Source organism: Aythya fuligula, chromosome 3 (genome assembly GCF_009819795.1).
Source record: "Aythya fuligula isolate bAytFul2 chromosome 3, bAytFul2.pri, whole genome shotgun sequence".
Lineage (NCBI taxonomy): Eukaryota > Metazoa > Chordata > Aves > Anseriformes > Anatidae > Aythya > Aythya fuligula.
The window spans coordinates 15,184,117-15,207,255 of NC_045561.1; the positions used below are offsets into that span (position 1 = coordinate 15,184,117).

Here is a 23,139-nt window from a genome sequence, read left to right on the forward strand (position 1 = left end):
CTGTAAAGAACAGAGTATTCATTAATAACTGCCGGATTGTTACTAGAATTGTTTTATTGTAACATGTAATTTGCTTGAACTGACTACATCTTTCTCAAAATGGTTTTAATTACAGAAATAAATGAAAAAGCGTAGTGAAGATGCTTATACAACAGTGCAGTAATTTTCTGTGTGCCAACTGGAAATTTATTCATAACAGATGGAATTCACCAGTCTGCAAAGAACTAGCATGAGGCCTTCACACTGCTTAAAACTTTTCTTAATCTGTCCAATAAAGTACAGTGTCTATGACATACATGCTATTTCTTATTCTCTTTTGCATTATTTATCAATTATTCTATTATAGCTGAAGAAAAAATCATTTAACTGAGGGTGTATTTTTCTATCAGGAGGAATTTTATACATCAACATGATGATCTACTGTGGGTCAGAATAAAGATATGTCTCAAATATTTCTTTTTCTCTGTAGGGACTTTGATATTTATCCTTCTTCCTCCTGCTGCAGATGATTTTGGCCTTCTTTTTTTTTTTTGTTATCATTCCACCTGTCTCTGTTCTTGTAGTTCTTGTAATGTTTATAAATCAGTAGATATGACATTCCAAATTCTGATTCAGGTGAAAGGCTGTAGCTAGCTAGAAGATAAAGACTTCAGAAACAACCTACCAGGAATAGAAAACCAATACTTTGTTCCTAGCTGATGAGCTGGTTGATTGCAAGTCTCGCCTCTTCCTTGAGACTCACTAACTTTAATGAACAGCAGTAAAATGTTGCCCAGAAACAGCTCAGAAAGTGGAGGTACGCTGATTAGGCGTGACAAAGAAAGGAGGCGTTGTCAATATGGAGAAAATGAGGGTATCAAGCTGAATGACCCTGTGGACTGGGGTACTAGCAGAGAGATGAATTCATTAGTATTAAGTGCGAAATCACATACTTTAGAATAACAAGATATTCAGCTGCAAGTTAATTGCTCATCAGTTACAAATAGTTGAAAAGTAAAAGCATTCGACATGATGAATGACAACAGGATGAGCAAGCCAGAGTGTTGTGGCTGTTGAAAAGTACTTCTAGCCCTTATCAGGAGAGAGATGACTGGTAAAGAGCCTGTCCCTACAGGAGAAAAAGAATGGTGTTGCTACATCAGCCAGCCATCCTGGTTTTATGTAGAAATGAAAGTACACCCATACTCTGTATTCACTGGAAGTGTGCATGTCTTCATCCTGGTGTACTTCACAAAAATGCAATGTTAAGGGAGTCACCACAGAGCCTAAGAGCTTCTGTGAGTTCACATCCTTACTCCTCTGATGTGAACTTGTTCACATTTTTGCCCTCTAAAAGAACATATCTTGCTTTCACATTTTCACACAGCAAAACATTGAAAATAAGTGAACCAGAGAAGGGAGAGAGGACCGTTTATGCCAAAGGATTGAAGTGACATGAGAGAAAACAGGGATAAACTGGCCACAGATAAACTTGCATTGGAAATAAAAAGAGAATAGCAAGAAAGTGGTGTTTCAATAGGAATAAGAGTCAAAAACAAACTGGTGTGATCAGTTGATATAAGGTCCTGTGCTGGTGATGGTAAAGAGCCCTGTTGTACCAAGCAGTATGCTTCAGCTCTGCCTTCCTGTAGGATCACTGCTGGTCTCAGGAGGTCTTTGGCCAATCTCTCCTGCTCAGAGGGAATGGTCTTACTGAGAGCTGGATCCAAACAAAAATGACCTGACATGGCATCTGGTGAAAAATAGCTATAGAAGATTTTAGAAAGAAAGAAATGTTAGTTCAGTAGCCAGGACCAAGAGATTTTCCAACCAAATTCTGGTTCCTAGCAGCACTCCATGACTTTGAAGGGCTGTTTAAAACTTTCCTTGTAGTTTTTGACACCAGAAATCTATCAGTCATGTGTTAGACCCCAAACTCCTTAGAGTTGATACGGTGCTTATATTTTGCAGCAAGTAAGCATTTAGAAATAGTGTCATAAATAAAATAAATTAAAACATCAGTTGAGGCCTCCAAGGTAAAATAAGTTGAACGTGAATGTTGTATCAATTATAAGTGTACTGACTTTTGACATGTGTATATATATATACACAACCGCTTGCATCTGTATTCAATCTTGCTCTTTTTTTTTATTTTTTATTTTTGCCAGAAGTGCTCTGATTCCATCCTGTCATGTCTTATTCATTTGATTTTTTTTTTATGCATTGGCTACAGGAATATTCTGTTAAATATTGAAAAGTTTCTGATTTAAACCTGACTGTGATTTGAGTAGTAAATATTTCTTGTAGACATAACAGCTTAAATTTTACATTAGACTGGTTTTACATATTTTTATTGTTTTAATTTTGTTGCAAGACCAAGCAAGAATATACTTAGTTCATTAGCAATAAATGAGGAAATAGTGCAGCTATGCTGTCAAGGAAATGAAAGAGCATAGAAAATACATTCAAAACTATTTAATTAATGTTTCTACTCCACAATGTCCTACTTTTTATTCTGTACTCATATTTAAAACACAGAAAACATTTTTGATAGACAAAGAATTATCCTTTTCGCTTTCAATTAAATACATTTCTAGAATGCCAAAAAAAAAAATCCAATTACATTTAAAATAAAATCTGGTGGTACTGTCTGGTTTTGTAATCTGTGAATACATGAATATTATGGCAGGAAATATATTTCTGCTTCTTTATTGTTAGAATGTAGGTGTTAAAGCCACTTCCTTGTTAGCATAAAGACGAGTGCTCTAATGGAACCTGGAGAGGGCCTGAGGATGCTGCTGGTCCAGCAAAGCTGTGCTGCAGCTCCTCTTCATATGGTTTCAGCAGAGAAACCTCAGCCTGGAGGGGGGGAAACATACTCCTTTCCTTTACTTTGTGCAAAGAAATCCTCCTGTGGCCACGGAGTCCTCACTGGTGAAGGAGGAGGCGTGCGTGTCAGTGTGCGTGACCTCCGGCGCTTAGCTGGGGCTACACAGACATCAATTTCACTGTAAATGAAAAGAAGAAAAGCCAGATTTACATTTCACTTGTTTTGATTCCACTACTTAAAAATAATCTTGGGTAGCTTTTTTATTTTCTTAAAAGCTGCTTTGTACTGAGTAGCCCTTGGTATTTGTCAAATTCTTTGTTTTCTCGGCGTATTCCCTGCTGGCCTTCTCAGAAGCTAGTTAAATTATGGGGATTATTCAGAGCTGCACTGGATAATAAAATGGTCTATTGATTAGTAGGGTTCTAATTACTTGTCTCTTAGCATGAAAGAGAAATAAGAAGATTTGATAGTAAACAATGAAGAAAACAAATAGGGTGTTTCCAACATGTAGGGGTATACATGCCCCAGTGTGGCCTTGTACCATGAGCATTGTAATATTGAATTTATCATCCTGAGCTTATTTGACTGCTTATGGAACTGTGACCTGCACAAGCAGACTGTTTGACAGATAAACAGCCAAAAATATATAACTCATTTTTTTCCTGCAATATCCTGCACATGGACTGGAAGAATAATATCATGATGAGCAATATGTTTTCGATTTTTCATGTCTTGTAGTAAAAAAAAATTAAAAATAAATAAATAAATAAAGGCTAATTTGTTGTTTTAACTAGGTACATACCAACAGAAATCAAACTAAATAGTGTGTCACAGTTTTAGCTTGAAAAATGGTGAACATCAGTAGGTAATGGAGCCTTTGCACTTGCAGCACATTCCTCAATGCTGGTTCGATGTATCAAATTACCCCTGGTCTTCCCTAAGAACAATGCATAGCTTGTGCTCCCCCTTCAAACTAGATTCTTTAACAATAAAAGATGTGTGTAAAAATTTTAAGGAAGCAGACCTACAAGCATAAGGGTCTTGCCTGAGAAGAGAGTGGTGCTGGTATCCTCTCCTTGCTTATTGCTGAATGCCAAGGTGATGGCAGCAGTGCTTGCTAGAGGAAAGTGTGTTCCCACTTGTGTTTGCAGATGACTATACTTCCCAAACAGGTATGAAAATGGAGGCTGGACTTCAGGATTTTTTGAAAACTAAGGATTTAAATCCTGGCAGAATTGCTATTGATTTCAGTGAGACCAGAGTTTCTCCTTTGCCCTTTCATGCCTCTTCCATGGTCCAAAGAAGATTTTCCGTGTATTTCTGTGGGCTGTGTATACGTCTTTTTTTTTTTTTTTTTTTTTTTCTAGCCTTTATTTTTAAAATACTATGAACTTGAAGCAAAGCCAACCACTATTCTCCAAAAAAACCTTCTGTATAGTTCTTGCCCATGGCAAAACAGCTGAGCTGAAGCAGTAATTTAATTAGTGTATGAAAATCCTCTAATTCTCACAAAGTATTTGAATTTCTTTTTGTTGCATCTCTTGTTTTATTGTCTCAAGGGCTCAGTTTCCTGTTCTGTGTTTCTAGAGAATATGAGTTTCTCATTCAGAAATGAAGCATTTCCCATTGATTTTGGTTTTACCTGTGGGCTGATTTGACTATGATTTGACTACAGTATAGTTTGCATGGCTTTCTTTTTTTTTTTTTAACATTGTTTTCTTCCATGATAAAATCTTTTACTTGTAAGCCTGGCTGCTGGCAGAGAGGTTGATGAGCAGCTTGGTGCTTTGTAGATGGGCAGTCTTCTCAGCCCATCAGTCTCCTCCATCTCTTTTCACCAAGAGATTGATGTCAGAGCAAGATAGTTTCTGCTAAATGTGAATTCCTTCATTAGTTTTCTGCTCTTCCTCTAAGCCTGCAATAAGAGCCCTTCTGATAACCAACCAGCACACAACTGCACCCATTAATTAGTTTTTCGTTTGAAAATTTCTCTCTCAGTGTTCCCATCCCTGTCAGCTTATGGGAGGCTCAGCTACCTTCAGATGCTGCTGCTTGAATCTGTTATCCATGTCAATCCTCCTTTCCATAAAGACCCAGCTGCCCAACTCAGGGAAGCATTGCCAGGGTCATGGGATAACCACTCTGTCTTCTGGCATGGATGAACAGCCAATGTTACACTGTGTGAGCTTTTGTGTGCATCTGAGTAGTTATTCAACAGCTGCTTTATTTTTCTGCAGAGCATAGAAAAGAGATAGGGCCCCGGATCTGCTGTTTACCTGACAGAACAGTCAAAACAGGTTTCTTATTAAAGAGGCAGCAGCAGACACCCAGTCTCTGTGGGCTTCTCTACATTAGAGGATAATGGAAGCGTTTACTAACAGCCAAAGAAATTATTTATTAGGATATGAAACCTTTAATTTAGGAGGAAAGTTTCACATTCTATTTTTTTCTTTATACTCCCACTCTGTAAAATGTAGCAAGGCCAAAAATTAACGTATTTGTACATCTATTTCTAAGTTATGTGGGCGTCTCTGAAATGGTATGATTTTAAAGTAGAACAAATAATAAAGCAATCTTCTTTCAGCCGGGAAGGTTTTAGAAAACTGAAGATCTGAATCAGTCAAACCAAGTATATTGCATTCTCTGCTCTGTTAGTCTTAGATTTAAACAGTTTAATAAATGTGGAATTGCAACAAGAATTCCCCAGCTCCTACAAGTGGCTCTGATGGAACAGGGCAATGTCATACTTAGCGCAAATACACTGAAAGTAAGAGACTTTGCTTTCGTTACTGCCCTCCTAAAAGTTGCTGTCTGGTGTCATATGGTATTCATTTCATCACCCCGTATACATTGTGTTGTATGCACTTGCCCCTGCTATTTGTGCAGGAGGCTGACACAAGGAGGTGAAATCTTTACTGACTTGTACTCTGCTGAAGCTGATGGAAGTCCCAGAGTGTAACTAAGGAGGAAATCATTTTGAATCAATTTGTTTGTGCATTGCACTATCATATTAAAACATTTAAGTATCGAATCAAATGTTGACAAAGGTATGAAAAAGTATGAATATTTTCATTGTTTACAAGATTGCCTCATTGCAGTTGTTCCCAGTTGATTTATTTGTACACACATAGGCGAGCATTATATACCCTGAAGGAAAGAGCAAAAAGGCTTATTTTCCTTTTTTTTTTCTGTTTCTCATTTGGTGGGAAAAAAAATACAAAACACAGTCATGGGGAAAGTCATATGTGTGCCTCTCTCCTTATTTCCCCCTTTGACTTGTGTTTTTCACCCCATTGCAACTTCTTGTCCATTTTCTGGGAAGCATACATTGTTCATGCAGATGCTGGAGGATAGTTCCTACTCCCCTCCCCTTTGGATCCCATTGCTGTTTGCAGGAGGAGAGAATACATGTATGTGTGTAATTTAGAGGTTCGCTTCTACTCATCCACCCTTCTGAGCCTCTGGAGGTAATTCAGGTTCTCTAACAAATGCAGGGCCTGAACTACATCCACTGAAATGGATAAAATGATGATGGGCAGAGAACACCACCTGTAAAATTGTTGGGTATTGGTTTAAAATGACACGTAGAAGAGATTAGGTACATCACTGTTCTGCACTTCTGGTGTCTCCATAAAAAAGGAGCAGATAGACCCCCAAGAATCCCCCCTTGGGAAGAATGAAGACTTCGTTGTCTGTACAGAGGTGCAGAAGTCAAGTCAGATGATGTCTCTGCAAGTCTTTTGGACAATGGACAGCCAGGTGCTAGTTAAGGCAGCCTTAATACTTCCCAGATCGCTTGAGGGGTGATCTCAGCCCTGTCCTTGATGTCTGTGTGTCACACCTGGTATCTTTGTGTAGATATAGGCATCAAATGGGCATTTGTGAATAATTACACATTGCCATATTGGATTAGTTTTAATTAACAAAGTGTGGGCATGATACCTCCAAAATTTCAGAATGCTGCTCTGAGGTTTTCTCAAATGATCTTTTAATTTTATTTTATTTTTTTTCCAGTTGGGGATATCTTACACTCTTTCTTTGTATCTACTTTTGTAGATAGGATCTGTCTAGGGGCACAATTACTTCTTCATTTTTCTACAGGTGTTCAGCTGTAAACATGCTTCCAATGATGTTTAATTTTGCCATTTCAAAAATACTAGTTCTCAACTGTTTGCTTTTAATTGTCCTTGGGAAGGGTTCACTAAAAATAGCTGACTTCTTCCCCCTTTCTAACTCTGTATCTTTGCATAATATTTGTCCCCTCCATCCCAGAAAATGCAGTGAGGACTTAACAACTAAACCAGATAGGTGTGAACAATTAGGTAATGTTAATATTTGGAATGGTAAGAAGATTTATGGAGACAATTGAGAAAAAATCAACATGTCCTGTATAATTAGCATAATAGCTGCAAATCATCAAGTTTTCCCTGTGTATTATTATGGCTGTGTTGATTAACCAGGTGTATGAGGATTTAGAAAGAGCAGAAAGACAGGTAAGAAATAAAAAGTAGGAGGTAATAGGAAGCAGAGAACAAAAATATATGTATGCCCAGCAAAAGACATTTAATTTGCTTCTTGGCAGCATAGGCTTTGGGACTCAAGTTTGATGGCAGCTGTTAGTTCCAAACAGGTAGGTTTGATCTAAATTATAGTTTCTTGAGTGGGTAATTTTTTTCCCCAAAGACTTTTTTTTTTCCTGCTTCAATTTGCTTAAAGACGAAGGATCTTGACCTTTCAAGTGGGGGAAGGAAGTTCTCTTAAAGATTTCCATCACTGTCAAGCTTGTTTTCCCAAGATCTGTGGGAACAGAGGTATCCCCAGGCTGGCCTGATAGGTGCAGTTTGGCTGACAGCATGATGGGGAAGTTCAGACCTCTGGGAACAAGATTACAGACTTCCTGCCAGAAGGGGGTAATTTTGTCACAGGTGCAGAGTACACTAAGTGTTACATAGATGACAGAAAGTGTTGACACTGACATTTATTTCTCAGAGCTGGGTAGTTTAGCAGAGTGGAGTCTTGCAGAAGTCTCCAGAGGGAAAGCAAAGAAGGTGTCACATTGACAACATCCCAAATTCTGTCCCATTTCTCCTGTGACTAAGACTGCTTCCTTAATCCCTGTTTTCTCTGGATGGGAATGAATTTGTGTATATGTAATTGTGAAATCCCCCTTTTCCCCCCGGTAGACTGCAAATCCACATGTCTCAAAGTTGTCAAATGTGTTTCCTACCAAGTATTAAGGGACTTCATAGGTAACTGAGTAGTGGAGGCCCACCTGAGCATGAAAGAGATACAACTCTCAAGCTGAAATGCCAGTGTAATTCCTAAGGACACTCAAGTTTATATGTAAAACTCACCTGACTTTCACATTCATTAAGAGCATTAGAAGTGTTGAGTAATATATTTCAGCCTGTGAAGTGGCTATCTAAGATTGTACCAATGTGTGCACATATATGGACTTATTGATAAACTCATGCAAACTATCGCATGCTTTTTGGTTTTCATCATACGGGGTTTAAGTATGTTATATGTTGGTACAGAAAATAATTATATCTAAAAAGCCTCACTCTCGTCTGTAGCTGCTTCATTCGTGCCCACCCTTAGGTTGAGGTGTAAAAACTTAGGGCCTCTACCTTTAGCTGAGTTGGAGGTCCACTTATTTTGTTTGTTTGCCTTTTTTTTTTTTTTGATAAAATTTTATCTTACAATCTTGCAGAAAAAAGGGAGCTTTTTTGTTCTTGGGTAGATCTCTATCCTAGATAAATTACAGAAGTTTTAACTCTTTGTTCTTTTTACTGGCAAGGATTTTAATGATGATGCGTCTGTACAGTTCTTGTCTAATTAATATATCGGATTGAAATCAAATCTCAAATTTGACTTCTGTTCTTGGCTATGTGTTTGGATTTTATGTCTTTTTTGTAGGTTTTTCAAGCGTAATGATATTACTTCATTTTAATAACTATATAGGTTTGTCTTTGTGATATTTACAACAATCTCCTTTGGTAGGAAATATGTGCTATACTACACATTTGCTATCCCTCTGCATCATCAAGCAGGTTTTCAAGTGGTATTTTGTACGTATTTGGCAAAATATGTACATTCAGCAAAACTCTCAGGTACAACTTGAGAGTGTATACTCAAATTCAGGTTCATTGCATCCATGCATTTAGTTTTAGTATTTTATATATGTATATATATATATATATATATATATATATATTTGGCCTTGATTCAACAAAGCACTCAGGACTTTGCTTCAATGTAAACTCACAAATACTTACATGTATAGGCAAGCACATTTTCAACTGCTTTGCTCCGCTGAACCCATAATTTTTACAGTGTCTTCGAACTCTTTGGGAGAAGTCTATCATAACCATATTGTCTATTGTATCTCTATATCACACCACATTGTATCACACTTGATGTAGGTACAGCTACATTTTCATAAAAAGAAAAACCCCAAGACTGTTTAGATGGAGTGATGTTCTTCATTTCCATGGATCACTGAAAATGTAAAGGTCAGGTCCCATAAGCAAGAGAAACAGGATAAATTCCACAATGATCTTTGTTTGTTTGTTGTTTTGTTTTGTTTTTTTGCTGGTGACCAGAACCAATTCACACTGGGCACCCAGCATCTGTATGCTGTACCTTTCTGATGAAATATGGCTCACAGCAAGCTGCTTTGTGCACCACTTTTCTTAGCACTTAAAGCAAAGCCTCCCAAACAGCATCCCATCCTTACAAACATCTGCTCAGCATTTGAGAGGAGTCGGGATCTGCCAACCCTCCTTCAGACCACTGTAGCTATTGCTATGTTTGTCCCCTCAAATAACATCACATAGGACATACAGTAGTTAATGACTGTTAATAGTGTTATTGTAGAATCATACCACCAGAAAACACTGCCTCAGGAAAAATATTAAGGATAATTTAGTCTTGTCTTTCAGGAAGGCATGTGTCAGGGTTAAAGAAAGTTTTACTTAGTAAATCTGAAAGTATCCCATAATTTGGACTACTTAAAATGGCATTTATTATTCTCATTTAGGTTTGATTTCCTCCCTCCCTCCCTTCCTCCCTTCCTTCCTTTCTATGTATGCAGACAGCAGCCATGTCCAGCAAGTGGACTTGCTGCTATCTAGTTGGGTTGTTGTGGTTATTCATCAGTTCATAGGGAAAAAAAAAATGCAGACACATATTGCATGTTCTTGTGATTTAATGACTGAATATTAAAAATCTACACACTGTTGTGTAAGCCTACCAAATAAGGTGAGCCACTGCCCATGGCTGAGGGTCAAACCTGTCTCTCTGTGTTTTGAGGAGGAAGAACTTTCTTATACGGAGACCTTATTAATCTATTTCATTTTATTTTTATTTTTTTTTCCCCCATGAAGAAGTATATTGAGGTTATAAAGACATAGCACTAGTTTTGTTTCACTGCCATGCGACTTGGCTTTTAGCAGTAATTTGCATGTGGACATGTATTTTATCAACTGCCATTGCAATTTCAGAATGCCTTTAGAATTTAAGATAAACTAGATTAAACGTACAGTTAAAGAACATAGACCCAACCCTGTGAGATTCAGGCTGATGCAGTTGCTGCCAAAGGCTGGTTACTAGTAAAGGGACAATCAACTGTAAACAGAAGATAGCACTGAGCTGGATAACATCAGAATCAAAGGGAAGGGAACACTCAGTAAGCAATGAAATGTGCAACACATGATGCTTGTCAAACAGATGTGTGTCAGGACAGCCTTATCATCACCGAGTTTCTGTGAAGGGAACTGCAAAGCTCACGTCACCCAACTTTTTTGTAGATCGCTTGTCATCTTCCTTAGTGGAGACATCTGTTACTCTGTGTTATTGTAGGGTATATAGGAAAAGTCCTGCAGGAGAGTCATGTGTTAACTTTAAACTTGTAGCTGCCAGGATTCACTCTAACTATTAAGAAGGAAATGAGAAGGGGAAAGCCTTCACTAGGGCAGATCACAGGAAAGTTGTATTATTTTACAAGGTATCTGTTGAATAGATAATGTAGTTTGAGGTTTTTGGGTTTGGTTTGGTTTGTTGACTGGCTTGACCAAAGTGTTTTCACACGTGGCTTTCTTTGTCAAGGCTGCTACCAGCATTTCTCTCCCCACACAGAGCTATGCAATCAATCCTGTTTCTCACTGTGATCACTGATAATAGATATACGTTACAGAATAGGTTTCCATAAGGTGATCCAGATGCTCATATCTGCAGAATTACTGTAGCTCCCGTAGCCAGCCCAGCTGCTTGTTTATGTGTCGGGTCGGAGATTCAATAGGGTGGGGAGAGATTTCAAAATGAAGGCAGGCTTTTCCATTTTGCAGGTTTGGGTGGATTATTATTATTATTGCTGTTGCTGTTGTAATTTTGCGGTGCTATTTTGTGAGCTCAGCCTTATTATACACTCTTCAACACCTAAAGCTCTATCAAAAGCCGCGGAAACGGTTCCACCCAATAACACCGCGGGAGACGAGGGGCCGGGGGCGGCGGGCAGCGCTCCCCTTCCCTCTCCCCCCTCTCTTCATCCCTCCCGGTCCCAGCGCGGGGCTGCGCGGAGGCTCCGCATCGCGGCGGGTCCCCGCTGCGCGCCGCCGGGCGCGGCCACTGCCTTGGCGCCGCCCGAGTGCGGGGCACTGATAGGGCGGGCTGATGCGCAGGCGATCCATCATCCCCGGCTCCCGCGGAGGCAGGGAGCGCGCCTGTCACCAGTATTGATTTCAGAGGATGGACTAAATTTCCTAGGATTTTCCATTAAGAATTAAGAGAGAGAGAGAAAAAAAAAAAAAAAAAAAAAAAAAGCTGAAAAAAAAAAAGCTATAAGCACGCAGGGGTAGCCAGGCAGACATGGATATGAGATGGCACTGTGAAAACTCTCAGGTAGCTTCTTCTCTCACAGCCGATGCAGAGCACAGGCGAAGCACTGCAGCATGCAGGGTTTAAGATACCATTAGTCTGAGAGCGAGGAAAAAAAAAAAAAAAAAAGGCTTTTGCACCGATTACTGAAAATGACTTTTTTTTTTTTTTAATTAGAATATGTTATGTCTCCTTGGAGATTGCATGTCATTAATATTAAGATCAAATTTCTGCACGATATCTGTTTTAAATATAGAAAAGCTTTTAAATTGTGCTTTTTTTTTTTTTTTTTTTTTTTTTTTTTCTGCTCCAAGAAAATAATGCTTTGGTACCCTGAGCATGGATGCTTCTGTTTTTCTCTTCTGTTTTTTTAAACAATAGGGATGCTTTTTTAGCATGTTTGCTGCAAACGAGTATAAAGGAAAGGAAAACTGAGAAGAATTAAATAAAAGCATGAATAAAAACTGCTTCAAATAGTTGCCAGGCTGCTTTGTTGTTAATAATCTAGCAATTATTTTGGCTTAAATGATGCTTAAACCCTGACCATGCATGCTTTTCATTTTGGCTCAGAATATGCGTGTATGTGTGTGTACGTATGTGTGTATTTGTTTTGATTTGATTTGTTTCAGTAAGCATTTGTACTACTGGAATTTCTGTGAGTTATATGCATGTTTTGATAAGAAAAATTGCATACAAATGAATGACTATATCTGATTGACTAATATTTCATGATATATAATGCAAAGTAACTTAATTTTTAAAGGAGTTCATTCTAATCTTCTGGGGGAGGGTAAATCGCTGCATGTTTATTACAATGAAAAGTGTTTGTGTATTTTTTAAGGATTGATGATTTTTTTGCTTGCTTTTAACACCAAAGAGCAAGGGTATTAATTAATTTATTTATAAGGAAAAAAAAAATAATAATAATAAAAATAAAACTCCAAGGCATCTAATTGAAAAGAGCATAGATTCCAAAGCTTTCCATGTTACCTGAAAACAAGCTGTGAGGTATGTGTTTGTGGGAGAGTGCTGAGCTCCTCTGAGGAGGAGTTTGGTGTTTGCTTGCTCCTTTTCCTTCCCAAGAAGAGTTAAAATGCCTTGGCACAGGCACCATGGGAATTCTCCTGGCAAAGCCAGGACTGGCACCGGGTGGGATGGTTGTGTCGTGATAGTGGGCAAAGAAAAGGGTGAAAAAATGATTTGCCAAATAAGGTAAAGGGGCTTTTAAAGAGGGGCATCAACAGCTTCTGTCTGTACAAAATGTCTAATTTTCCACTCACTAGGCAGAAAGTAAAGGGGAAAGGCTTTTCTTACACTTTCTCTTTTAAATTAATCAGAGGATAATAAAGTGTGGAAGATGCGTGGTCAGATTTATCCCGGTTTTCAGGTTGTAACCAGCGTGTTGAGGGAATTTATGGTCAGGAGGGTGGGGGAGGCAATTTCATGGCATATTTGTAAAAAAAAAAAAAAAAAGTTACCTGCTGAATTGGAGATGAGTTTTTTGTTTTGTTGTGTTTTGGATCACAGCTGTGGTGTTGAGGATCAAAACTTTGTAATTTTGATGTACCTGGTATATTGTGTAATCCTGTTTGCATTTCTTAGCTGGTCTTCCTCAAAGTTCGCCCAGTAAGTCATTTTTCTCTTTATGCATTTAAATCTCCCAATATGTAACTCTGCAAAGCGGCTCTTATCCTATTGTCCTGGGTTAATTCTTACTTGGTTTTGCTCTTTCCAATTCTCCCCAAAATAAAATATTTGGGGTCATTGCTAGTTTCCAATGCTAAATGGTTGTGGCCTGTTGGTATTTTAGGCCATTGTCCAAGTTCAGGCTGAAAACTTTGTGAGTAGAGTTTGTCATTCCCAACTCTACTTCTAATAGTCTTCTGCATCACCTAGGCATCATATATAATTTGACACAGCTGACAGCATCTACTTAGAAGAAGCTTAGGGCTGAGCCAGCATGGAAATTGAATTGCCTCTCAACTCCCTGATATTAATGATCCTTCCAGGTCAGCACAGGAGTAATTGCTAGGGCAGCCTGAGGAATTGTCCATTAAACCTGCCTACATGGTAGCTCACCTGTGGAGAGATGCATCCAGATGACATGCATAAAAGGAATTCCATTTGCTTAATGTAAGGTCTGCTAAAGTTATGAATATCTCACAAGCCAACATGTGGTCTCAAGTTTAATATTAAGTGATTTTTCTGGTATTTTAGGATTTATTATAACTAAAACTAGTAGGCATATTTGCCTTAGATATGTCTGATAAAGAAATACACAGAAAAATCTAGTTGGTGATCGTATCTTGAAGCACAAGCCTGTATTTCAGCAATGATATAGTTTGATCTAAAACCTTGTGGCATAAAGAACGGGAAGAAAAGTTTGTGTTGTCCATGTTCTTTAGACCTTGAGGTATCTACGCATTTAAAATAACCAATTAATCAGTCAAAGTTTGTATAGACTGGGGCAACCTGATTAGGTGGGCAGCTGGACCTTTAAATTCCAAATCAATATTCAACAGGAATTCGGGAGAGACAAATAGCCTGAGGACAATGTTTAAAATCTCAGCTGTGCTTTATGTCTTGGAGTAATGCTGATTTAGCAAGAACCCCAGCCACACAGAGAGAGGATTTATTTTTTGACCTTGCACATCTGAGACAACATAAAAAGTTACGAGTTGTCAGCATAGCTTTACGGCCTGGAGGAAATGCAGAGCAGGTGTAGCCATCTCCTGTTGCCATTGGAAAAGGTACTTGCATGGAGTACCAACCATGGGTGCACACAGAAGACTGAAATACTGATGCTTCTAAAGAAGAATCTCATTCTTTTGAACTTGTTTCTGTGCCAGGTAGATTAAGTAACAAAAATACAGTTGGGAGAGTATTTTAGTGACACAGGTGAAGGAACAATTTAACCTTCTGCAACCCAAATAAATGGGAGATCTTGGACCACTGTCAGTTTATCCATCCACAATATGTTTACAATGACTGACAACTACGGTGCTTTTCTAGTGTCCACGTAAACTAAACTCTTAAACTGCAGCAGCTCTGTGTCACAAAAGGATTGCTCACTCTCTTCTGACATCCTTTTGCCTTGGGTCACCTATTGCCACTGCTGACAGCAGTTGTTCCCTGTCTTTAGACCTCCTTATGTCTTCACATGGTTATTGATGGTGTTACAGCTTGGTTGGGTTTTGTGTATCTGAGTTAATGGTCAAGGTAACTAGTGGAGGAAAACACTGATTTCAGTCTTATCCAGGGAGAAGCCCGGCAGTTGGAACCTGTTGATAAGCAGGAAGTGGCTTTTATAACTTTTTGGATGACATTTTTAATAGCTTGAAACATTTTATCATTCTTTCTAGTTGTGTGTACCAATATAAAGTGTAGTCATTTATTTGTTTCAAGAGTATGAATTCCTACAAATTAACAAAGGTTTTTTAGGTGACTAACTGATGAGCTTTTCTGCCACAAAAATATAATTTTACATTTGCTCTGCGTGTTCAGCCAGCAGAAACTGTGGATTTCTGGCTGTATTGTTCTCTCTCTCTCTCTTTTTAATTTTAATGTTTCTGACATATTGTTTTCAATACATAGGGTATATTGTCCTTCTCTTGAAAGCTGATTTAAGCAGCAGATTCAGGAAGGGTATGACAAAATTATGAGAGGTTGGTCTCATGGGATTGTGTGAATGATCATAGCATTCTGCTATGCTTTTCTGTATTGCATCTCTCTTTTTATCATTGTGTGCATCTGATTTGTAATTTATTTTTCACTATAGGCCTCATAATTAAATTTAGCTATATAGTTGCACGCAGTTAAATAGGGTCCATCTCTTTTTCAGCTCTTATCTTTCCATACCTTTTGGGTGAAGCTCCAAGTAATACTTCCTATCTAAGTACCATATGAAGACAATACAGAGAAGATGCAAGAACCGCTGCTTATTTTTCTCTACTAATGTTTTAGAATGTATTTAGTGGGGAAAAACAAACAAACAAACAAAAAGCTTAAAAATCTATATGAAAAAGCCAGTGCTTAGAATGTATGTTTTGTGTGTGCAGATAATTTGGTCATCTGCGGACAGGCAGGTTGGTCCTGTGTAGCAGTGTGGGTGGATTTCCAAAAAAGGTGAATTTAGGGTGAAATTCCATCAACCTTAAAGTCAATGGAGGTTTCTTCATTGACTTTGAAGTCATTGATTAGTTATCCCCGGAAGAAGTCTAAGTAGCACTACATAGCTGAGACTATGAATTCTAAGCTATCTCTTAGTTGATTGTTGCTAAAAGTGTATCAGAACTGAAGTGGAAAATGAACAAGATGGCATTTTCACCAAAATGATTCATTTTAAGTTCCGTCTCATGAACTAAATGATTACTTGCCAATGAATAAATAGGAAGCTTTCAGATGGTGTAAAACTCTACAAGGCATTTCTCACACTGAATGTCTGTAACACCCATGATGTTAGAACACTTTCTGGTTTAAGTCTGTCCATGTGTTTTTTGATAAAATCTAGAAATGAATATAATAACTTATGGACTTCAGCACAGAGTAGATTATTGTGACCAAGAAATGCAGTGTTACTCCCTTGTTGTTGGTTGGTTTCTCTAACATGGCTATAATATGGCTGTAAACCAATAAAAGCTAAGCTACAAGAAATAGAGGCTTAAAGTATTTTAAGTTTCTACAAGTTCTGTATTTGATTTTTTTTCTTTTTTTTGTAGTTCTTCTGATTTTTTTCATTGTCTTTTCTACCTCATTTTGAAACTCCTATCATAGTTCACTCTCAGTATAAGATCTTAAGGCTAAGTATAAGATCATTACATACGCTGTTGTAGCTTTGCTCTGTACTTGAGGCTGGGGGAGATACTTTTTGTTGTTGTTGTTGTTTAGTGTTGCTTTACCTTAGAGCATTCAGGCATTTTGAAATTTCAGGACATTTTGAAATTTGTCTGAAAGGTTTTTTTGAACTGTTAACTAAAACCAGTAAGCCAGTGATGTTTGTGAGCAAGTTCAGATTTGGGAAAATGGTGGCTAGCACGCAGGTCTTTGCATCTGCACTGTGACCACGACCAATATTTAAAGCTCTCTCAAAGCAGACATTGGATCTGGGGCAGAGCTGCATCAAGGGATTGGAGAACAGCTCTTAGTTTTCACCTGCTTTGTCTTGCATGACCAACAGGTCTTTAAGAAATGTGATGCCCACAGAGTACATAGAACATGAGCAAATGTACATTATTTGTGTATATTGTATAGTAGAATACACAAATGGAGTTCATATGGCCATTAGGAGTAAAGCATGTTTTTGAGTGAGTGCTTCACTAATGTTACAGTTCCTCATTAACAGGGATGTGGACTAAAATTCAGTGTTACATACCACACAGGTATATTAAATAGTGGTGTTTAAATGTCAATGATGCATCAGAGATGGGGGAACTGAGGAATTGAGTATAATGGAGCTTGAGGAAGAGAAAAAGTCTGTCACCTTTCAGAGCAGCAAGATGGCTGTGAGGGGGAGGGGGGACTGCTCATCCAAAATCACAGTGAATGATAAAAAAAAAAAAAAAAAAAAAAACCTCTGGTTAGCTCTATTCCCAAATGTGAGTATGTTCTGTGATGCTGAGGTCAACGTCAAGCGCTGTATCCTGGGCAAGCTCACTTCCCCCAGTGCATGCCAGCTTCACAGCAGTTTGCAAAGCCAAGCTAAAAATGTAGCTTGTGATTTCATAGAGGATGTCCATCTGCCCTGAACAGCCTGAGAAGCCCCGGGCCCTCTGTGTCTGCGGATCTGCCGAGTCCCTTGTGACCATTAGTGACTGATTGCAGCCCCCATTTCATCACTGCCAGAAATAGCTCTCCTCTTTTCCTAGGCGTAAAGGGCACAGTGCTGGAGCAGCACTCCCTTGTGCATTTTTGGGCTCAGTCCTGAGAAATGTCATTTGCATCCTATGGTTATACAGGCTTAAACTCAGCCTGGCCAGTGGGGAATCTCTGCAGGATTCCCATGTTGCATTCAGTGCGTGTTGAATCATGGTTGGCTTTGTTTGATTTTGGTTAGGAAAAGACTTCAGAGAAAAGCCTTTTGGCTACTCCTCTCTGTTTAGTTTAGTTATTCTGGATAACTTAGTAGACAACAGGAAGTTTCTGCTATCTCTTGCAGCAGTCAAGGCACACAAAATGGCTAGGAGAGAATGAGCATAATTTACTTCTGCATCTTAAATGCTCAATTGCTGGTTGCATGATTTTTGCCTGGAGGCATACTAAAGTAGGACCCCACAATTTTCTGTAAACTGTGCTGACAACTGTCATCTTTACCAGCTTTAACCCACACCTTTGCAGCTTTACTTGTGCAGAAATTTTATATTTCTATGTAATCCCCCTTTCTACTGGATGTAAATGTGGGTAATATAAGTGAAATTGTAGCAGAGACATCTGAAAAGGCTATGAATGCAACTTTTGCAAAGTACTACTTCAGGGTTACTTCTGTTAATGAAGGAGGCAGAAAAGATACAGATTGACATTCAAACTTCACTGGTTTTGCATGGCAGGCAGTTAGCAAACAATTAATATCCACTTTTTGAAGTCCGTAAGAGTGTATCTGTCTCTTTGTCTGATCTTTGTTTTCTGGCACTCTAAAATAAGCAACTGAGGTGATCAACCTAGTCCTGGAAGAGTCTGTTTGAGACCATTTTGCTTGCATCCTAACTGTATGTAATATCTGTTCTGAGTGCTATGTAGGTGATTCATCTGAAACAGGAAAGAGCAGCAGCTTTTATGACAGTGGGATCGTTCTTGCAGTCTGCAGCAACAGCAGGATGAGGGGCTTTGGCAGCTGATCCATGACCCTTGATCCTTTCTTGCACTGTGACGTGACTGCTCTAGTAGGCTTCCTCTTATTCTTTTTATAGCCCAGTATCCAGGTGGCTTCAGAGATCAAAGTCAGCTTTTCAACCTCAGGTATTGTTATATGTAGGAATAAAGCAACTGAAAGTAACCCGGGTAAGTGATCTAAAAATGTAGTGTAAAGTGCCTAATAGCCATTGAAAGCCTACCTCAACTGTTATCCATTTCATTTCCAAGAGAAGACTCTCAGTTCCTTGCGATTAATTAGACAGGACCATCCAAGACTACTAAATAGTAAGATGACCCCAGAAAATAACATTATTCCCCTTGAATGAACTGTAAGCAGCATCAGTTTAGTATCAGGCTATTAGTGCGTGTCATATGCCTCTACTACTGATGAGCTGTAGAGAGCAAAATGGAAAGATGTTGCCTTAGCTGTGTTGATGACTGGATTAAGACCAACAGAAGCTGTGAAAAGTGTTGGTTAAACAGTGTTCTCTCACATCTTGGTAACTAGCTTTATTCAGATGCCAAGCTAGAGTCTGTGTCTCTGTTAGCCAAGCACATCCAGACAGACAGGGGCTTGGCACTGGGGGTCACAGGCTTCCTGGCCCTGCTTCCTTGCAAAATTGGTGTTGAATGAAGCATTTCCAGTATTTCTAGCTGAGATGTGCTCCTTCATCCATTGCTGGGAACATCTCATTCCTCTAATTTCTGAATGTGACAGCAAACAGTTGTCTTCTAAGTTTTAGCTGAATTTGAGGAACCAAGCAAGAATTGTGTAAAACAACTATTAATAGCATTATTCTGGCATTTTGGAGAAAGTTTCACCTACGCGTTTATGTCACCATTTAACTAATCCATGTTCAGTTCATGGTAAGCTTTGCAAAGTGCCTGTTTTTCGTGTCTTATACTTATAGCACTTATATGTGTGTGCATATTTTCATGTCAAGACCAGTGAATAGTTAGTTTCTACTATTCAGGCAGAGTTGTAGAAATATTTGATACGCAACCGCCCATTTTCTCTGCAGTGGTTCAGTGTGGAGGACAGCTTATGTATTTGAGAATGATCACAGATAGCTCTCAGCTCTGATAAAAAGGAAAAACATTGCATTTAAGTAAACTGATTTCAGGTAGAGTACCTTCTTTGGACAGATGTGCTTCCCCTAACTTCTCAGTTGATATTGTCCTGAAGAGCACTCCATAAAACAATGTAGTAAGCCCTGATTAAATTCTCAGAGATGGTGGAAGAGAGAATTACGTACATTGCAGAAAGTGAAAATATTTTTTAATGGAGTCATTGATTGGGAAACCAGTCTTGGGCAGTCTTGTCCCTTTTTAGAAACCAAGAACAGTAGGGCATCTTAACCTCCCTTCTAGCCTAAGCTAGATTCAGCTATTACTGAAAATTTTTCAGATGCTTCTTTCCTGACACCAATAATTCTCAGTTTGCTGATTTCATGTTCAGAACTGCCATTTTTTAAGTCATGATTTTATTTTTATTATAATAACTAGATTTACACATTTTTCAGGGGTAAAACAGAAGCTATGTGACATGATCTAGTTCTGCGTATCTGTGCTTCAAAATTTTGACAATGAATGCTTGACCCTGACTAACACAGTGGTGTAGCCACAATATCTCATGACCTCTGGGGTTGCCTTTCACCATCATCCTAGGGAAGGCAGCCATTATCTGAAAAATACTGCTGTATATTAACTGTGTCATTATCTAGAATAACCATGTTTTCTGCCAAAGTGGTCTGTTAGCAACAGTTCATTTATTTATTTTTATTATCTTCTTTATCTAAGAACATGTCTCAGTAACCATGGAACAACTGACCAACTAGTCCTAATCTGGGGGCTCCTCTTTCAATGATCAGAACATCCAGAGAACCTATTGAGGACAGAGGCTGGTAGATTTTTCCAAGTACAAACTCATCTTTATCCAGGCAAAATGCCCTCTGGAAGCAGTGGGAGTAATCTTTCATAAGCCCTGAAGACCCAGTCAGTGAATTTGCAGCAGATGAATTCATCCTTACTTCTGAAAACTTCTACTTAGATCTCATTGACATGGGATGGGAGCAGAAGTGGGAGATGCATTTGAAGATGAAATAGGTGGAGAGTTTTCTTGTAAAGCAATTCTGGCTTTTTGCTGTTTGATTTTTAAATTATTTTAATTGTCTTTCATTTATGAATGTTGAACCTTTAATGAAAATCCAATTTGATTTTGACAGGTTAGGGCTGTGCTTTTAAAGGCAAAGTGGCAGACAGTGGTATCAATTTGTAGATAGTGGTTCCTTGAAGTGATTAGAGACACTTTCTTACACAATTACTGCATTATATGTATGTTACCAGTGTTACATGTCATTAAAATCAGTCATTAATCCATATCCTTGTTATCCCTGGTAGTTAAAAACACATGGAATGAGGCAAGTAGACCAACTATGATGAGAAATAGAATGAGTCTTTAAAAGTGGTCCTAATTGCTTAAGAAAATTAGATACTATGTATGGTCAGGTTTTCTGTGTATTTCTGAAATTCTGCCATTCCATTTTGCTGATAATTTTCTTACCTAGAATAATCAAGGCTATTTATTCCTTGCATATTTCTATGTTTTAATGTAGAGCTGTTCCTTTCATGAAAGTACTGTTTTTTCTCTTGTGTATACCTGACAGTGTCCCCAGCTCTCAGTTTTGCATTGAAGTGTTACAGCTCATGCTTCTGTAAACTGTATCTCTCTTACCAGATCAGATACAGCAGGACACCCTGAAAATAAAGCTTAATGAAGACTCTTGGAGATCATGGGTGATTGCACCATATAACAAGAAGCAGGGAGTGTTCTTACTGAGTTCAGCTGGGTTTGGATCAGGACTGAAATTAGTTTTAGTTTGGCTGTCTAAGTGTGTGTGTGTGGGAGGCTCAAAATGCTTGGATGTTAGTCAAGAATAATGAGTTTGCTGAACCTCTGGTGTTGCTAAATATATGTAGTCCTCTGCAAGTAAAAGTGGCAAGATTAAAACCATTGCAAGAAGTGAATGGGAGACCTCTTCACTCAAGCTGATCCTTAACACTGGTAAAGGTAGTGCAGACTTCCCAGTTAGTGTCTGATCTAAAGCTGAACCCAGCTGTATGGAAAGCTTTGCCAGCCTTTGAATTGACACCTTAATGAAGTTTTGAGTAGTACAACAATGACCTATGTGAAAGCAGCTGTGAAATGGTGATTCTATCTTTCTAAACATTATGAAATAGAGGGATTAAACAGTCTCCCACAAACGCACATATACTCACTTTGCCTGTTGTCTAGTTCACTGTCTATGATAGAAGAATTAAATATTTAGTCATTTTCTTCTTCTGCAGGTAAGATAATGCTTTCTTTTAAGTTATCCTATTTTAATTAGTGGTTTGGGTGCCTGCAACAACACACACAGCAGGTTCAAAGGTTTATCTGTGAGGCTAAGCATCGCCGTGCTGAAAAGAGCCTGTTGCTTGGGCAGGTTATTGTTTGAACTGAGCAAGTTTCAACTACTGTTAATTAGCTTTTGAACATTTTTTTGTTTGTTTGTTTCACAGTAATTTCTCTGGTGTTTGCTCTGTGCTTAACCAGGTAAAGTAAACATTAAATCTCAATTAAGATTGCTGTGCTCATCTAGCAGAAATCCTCTGTAGTATACAATTCCTCCAGCCATTGTTTTAAGGAAAGCAATGCTATTGTTTTGCATGAGATTGATGCATTATATGCCTACTGACGGCAGACAACGGGCTTTTATTTAGTCCCTTGAATGTGGTGGAATATGGTATAACAGATGTGCTTGTGAATAAAATATTCTAGGAAATTAATTGCAGGCATGCTCAGGCTGGGTGTGTAGTTTGAAGTTGAGGTGGTTTTTAGCATACTGAGCCAAGTTTTTTGGAAAGTGCAATATAGATGGAGAAACTGCATGCATCTAGACTTTACTGCAGTCTCATAAGTAATAGATGGTACCTTGATGTGCTTCATACAAACCCCACTGGGAATGAAAAACCTGAGTGCTGGGAGGGTTGCCTACATCACAGGGGAATTAATTATCTTAAAAAAAATAATAATAAAAAAATAATAATAATAAAAAAGCTGTAGTAGTGGTAAGATAAGATTTTTGTAACTTTTTGTAACTTTTTTTTTTTTTTTTTTGGTAAATTCTGTAAGTAACAGACCAGGATGAACCCCTCAGCATCCTTAATGAAATAACTGGGAATCATGGTGATCCCTTCCTTAAAGGCCACTGTTCCCAAATCCCAGGCACTTGCAGCAGAGAGGGAGTGTGTTTGTACTCTGGCAGAGCCCTCTCCAGATCTGGTTTGCTGTCTACCCTTGGGGAAACCAGGTCAGGTGGAAGCAGTGGGAGATTTATCAGTGAAACACACACAATTTTGTGGTGTCAATGACACACCCCAAGAAGGAGCCCCTCAGAAAGGAGCAGTGAGGTGGGACAGGCACCATTTGCATCCCTGCCTACCTCTGCTGCTGGTGCCAGGCTTCTCTAGAGAATTTGTGCCTCTCGGTGAGGAGCCAGGAGCATGTTTATTACTTCCTTAATTAGCTAGGAAAGAGACCTGCCTTTCCATTTTCATTGTGGAGA

General features: G+C 38.6%; 1 protein-coding gene across 22 annotated transcripts in view; it reads left to right on the plus strand.

The window, feature by feature from the left end:
* Window positions 1-23,139, plus strand: part of NRXN1 (neurexin 1) — a 716,955-nt gene that overhangs the window by 660,063 nt on the left and 33,753 nt on the right. Inside the window, exon 1 of one of the 22 annotated variants that reach the window (XM_032185625.1) lies at window positions 11,510-11,710. The exons of the other annotated variants lie outside the window; for them this stretch is intronic. Within the exon in view, the coding sequence (XP_032041516.1) occupies window positions 11,678-11,710 (33 nt within the window). The 5' untranslated portion in view covers window positions 11,510-11,677. Of the gene's footprint in view, window positions 1-11,509; window positions 11,711-23,139 lie in introns of those variants that run through there. 22 annotated transcript variants of the gene reach the window in all.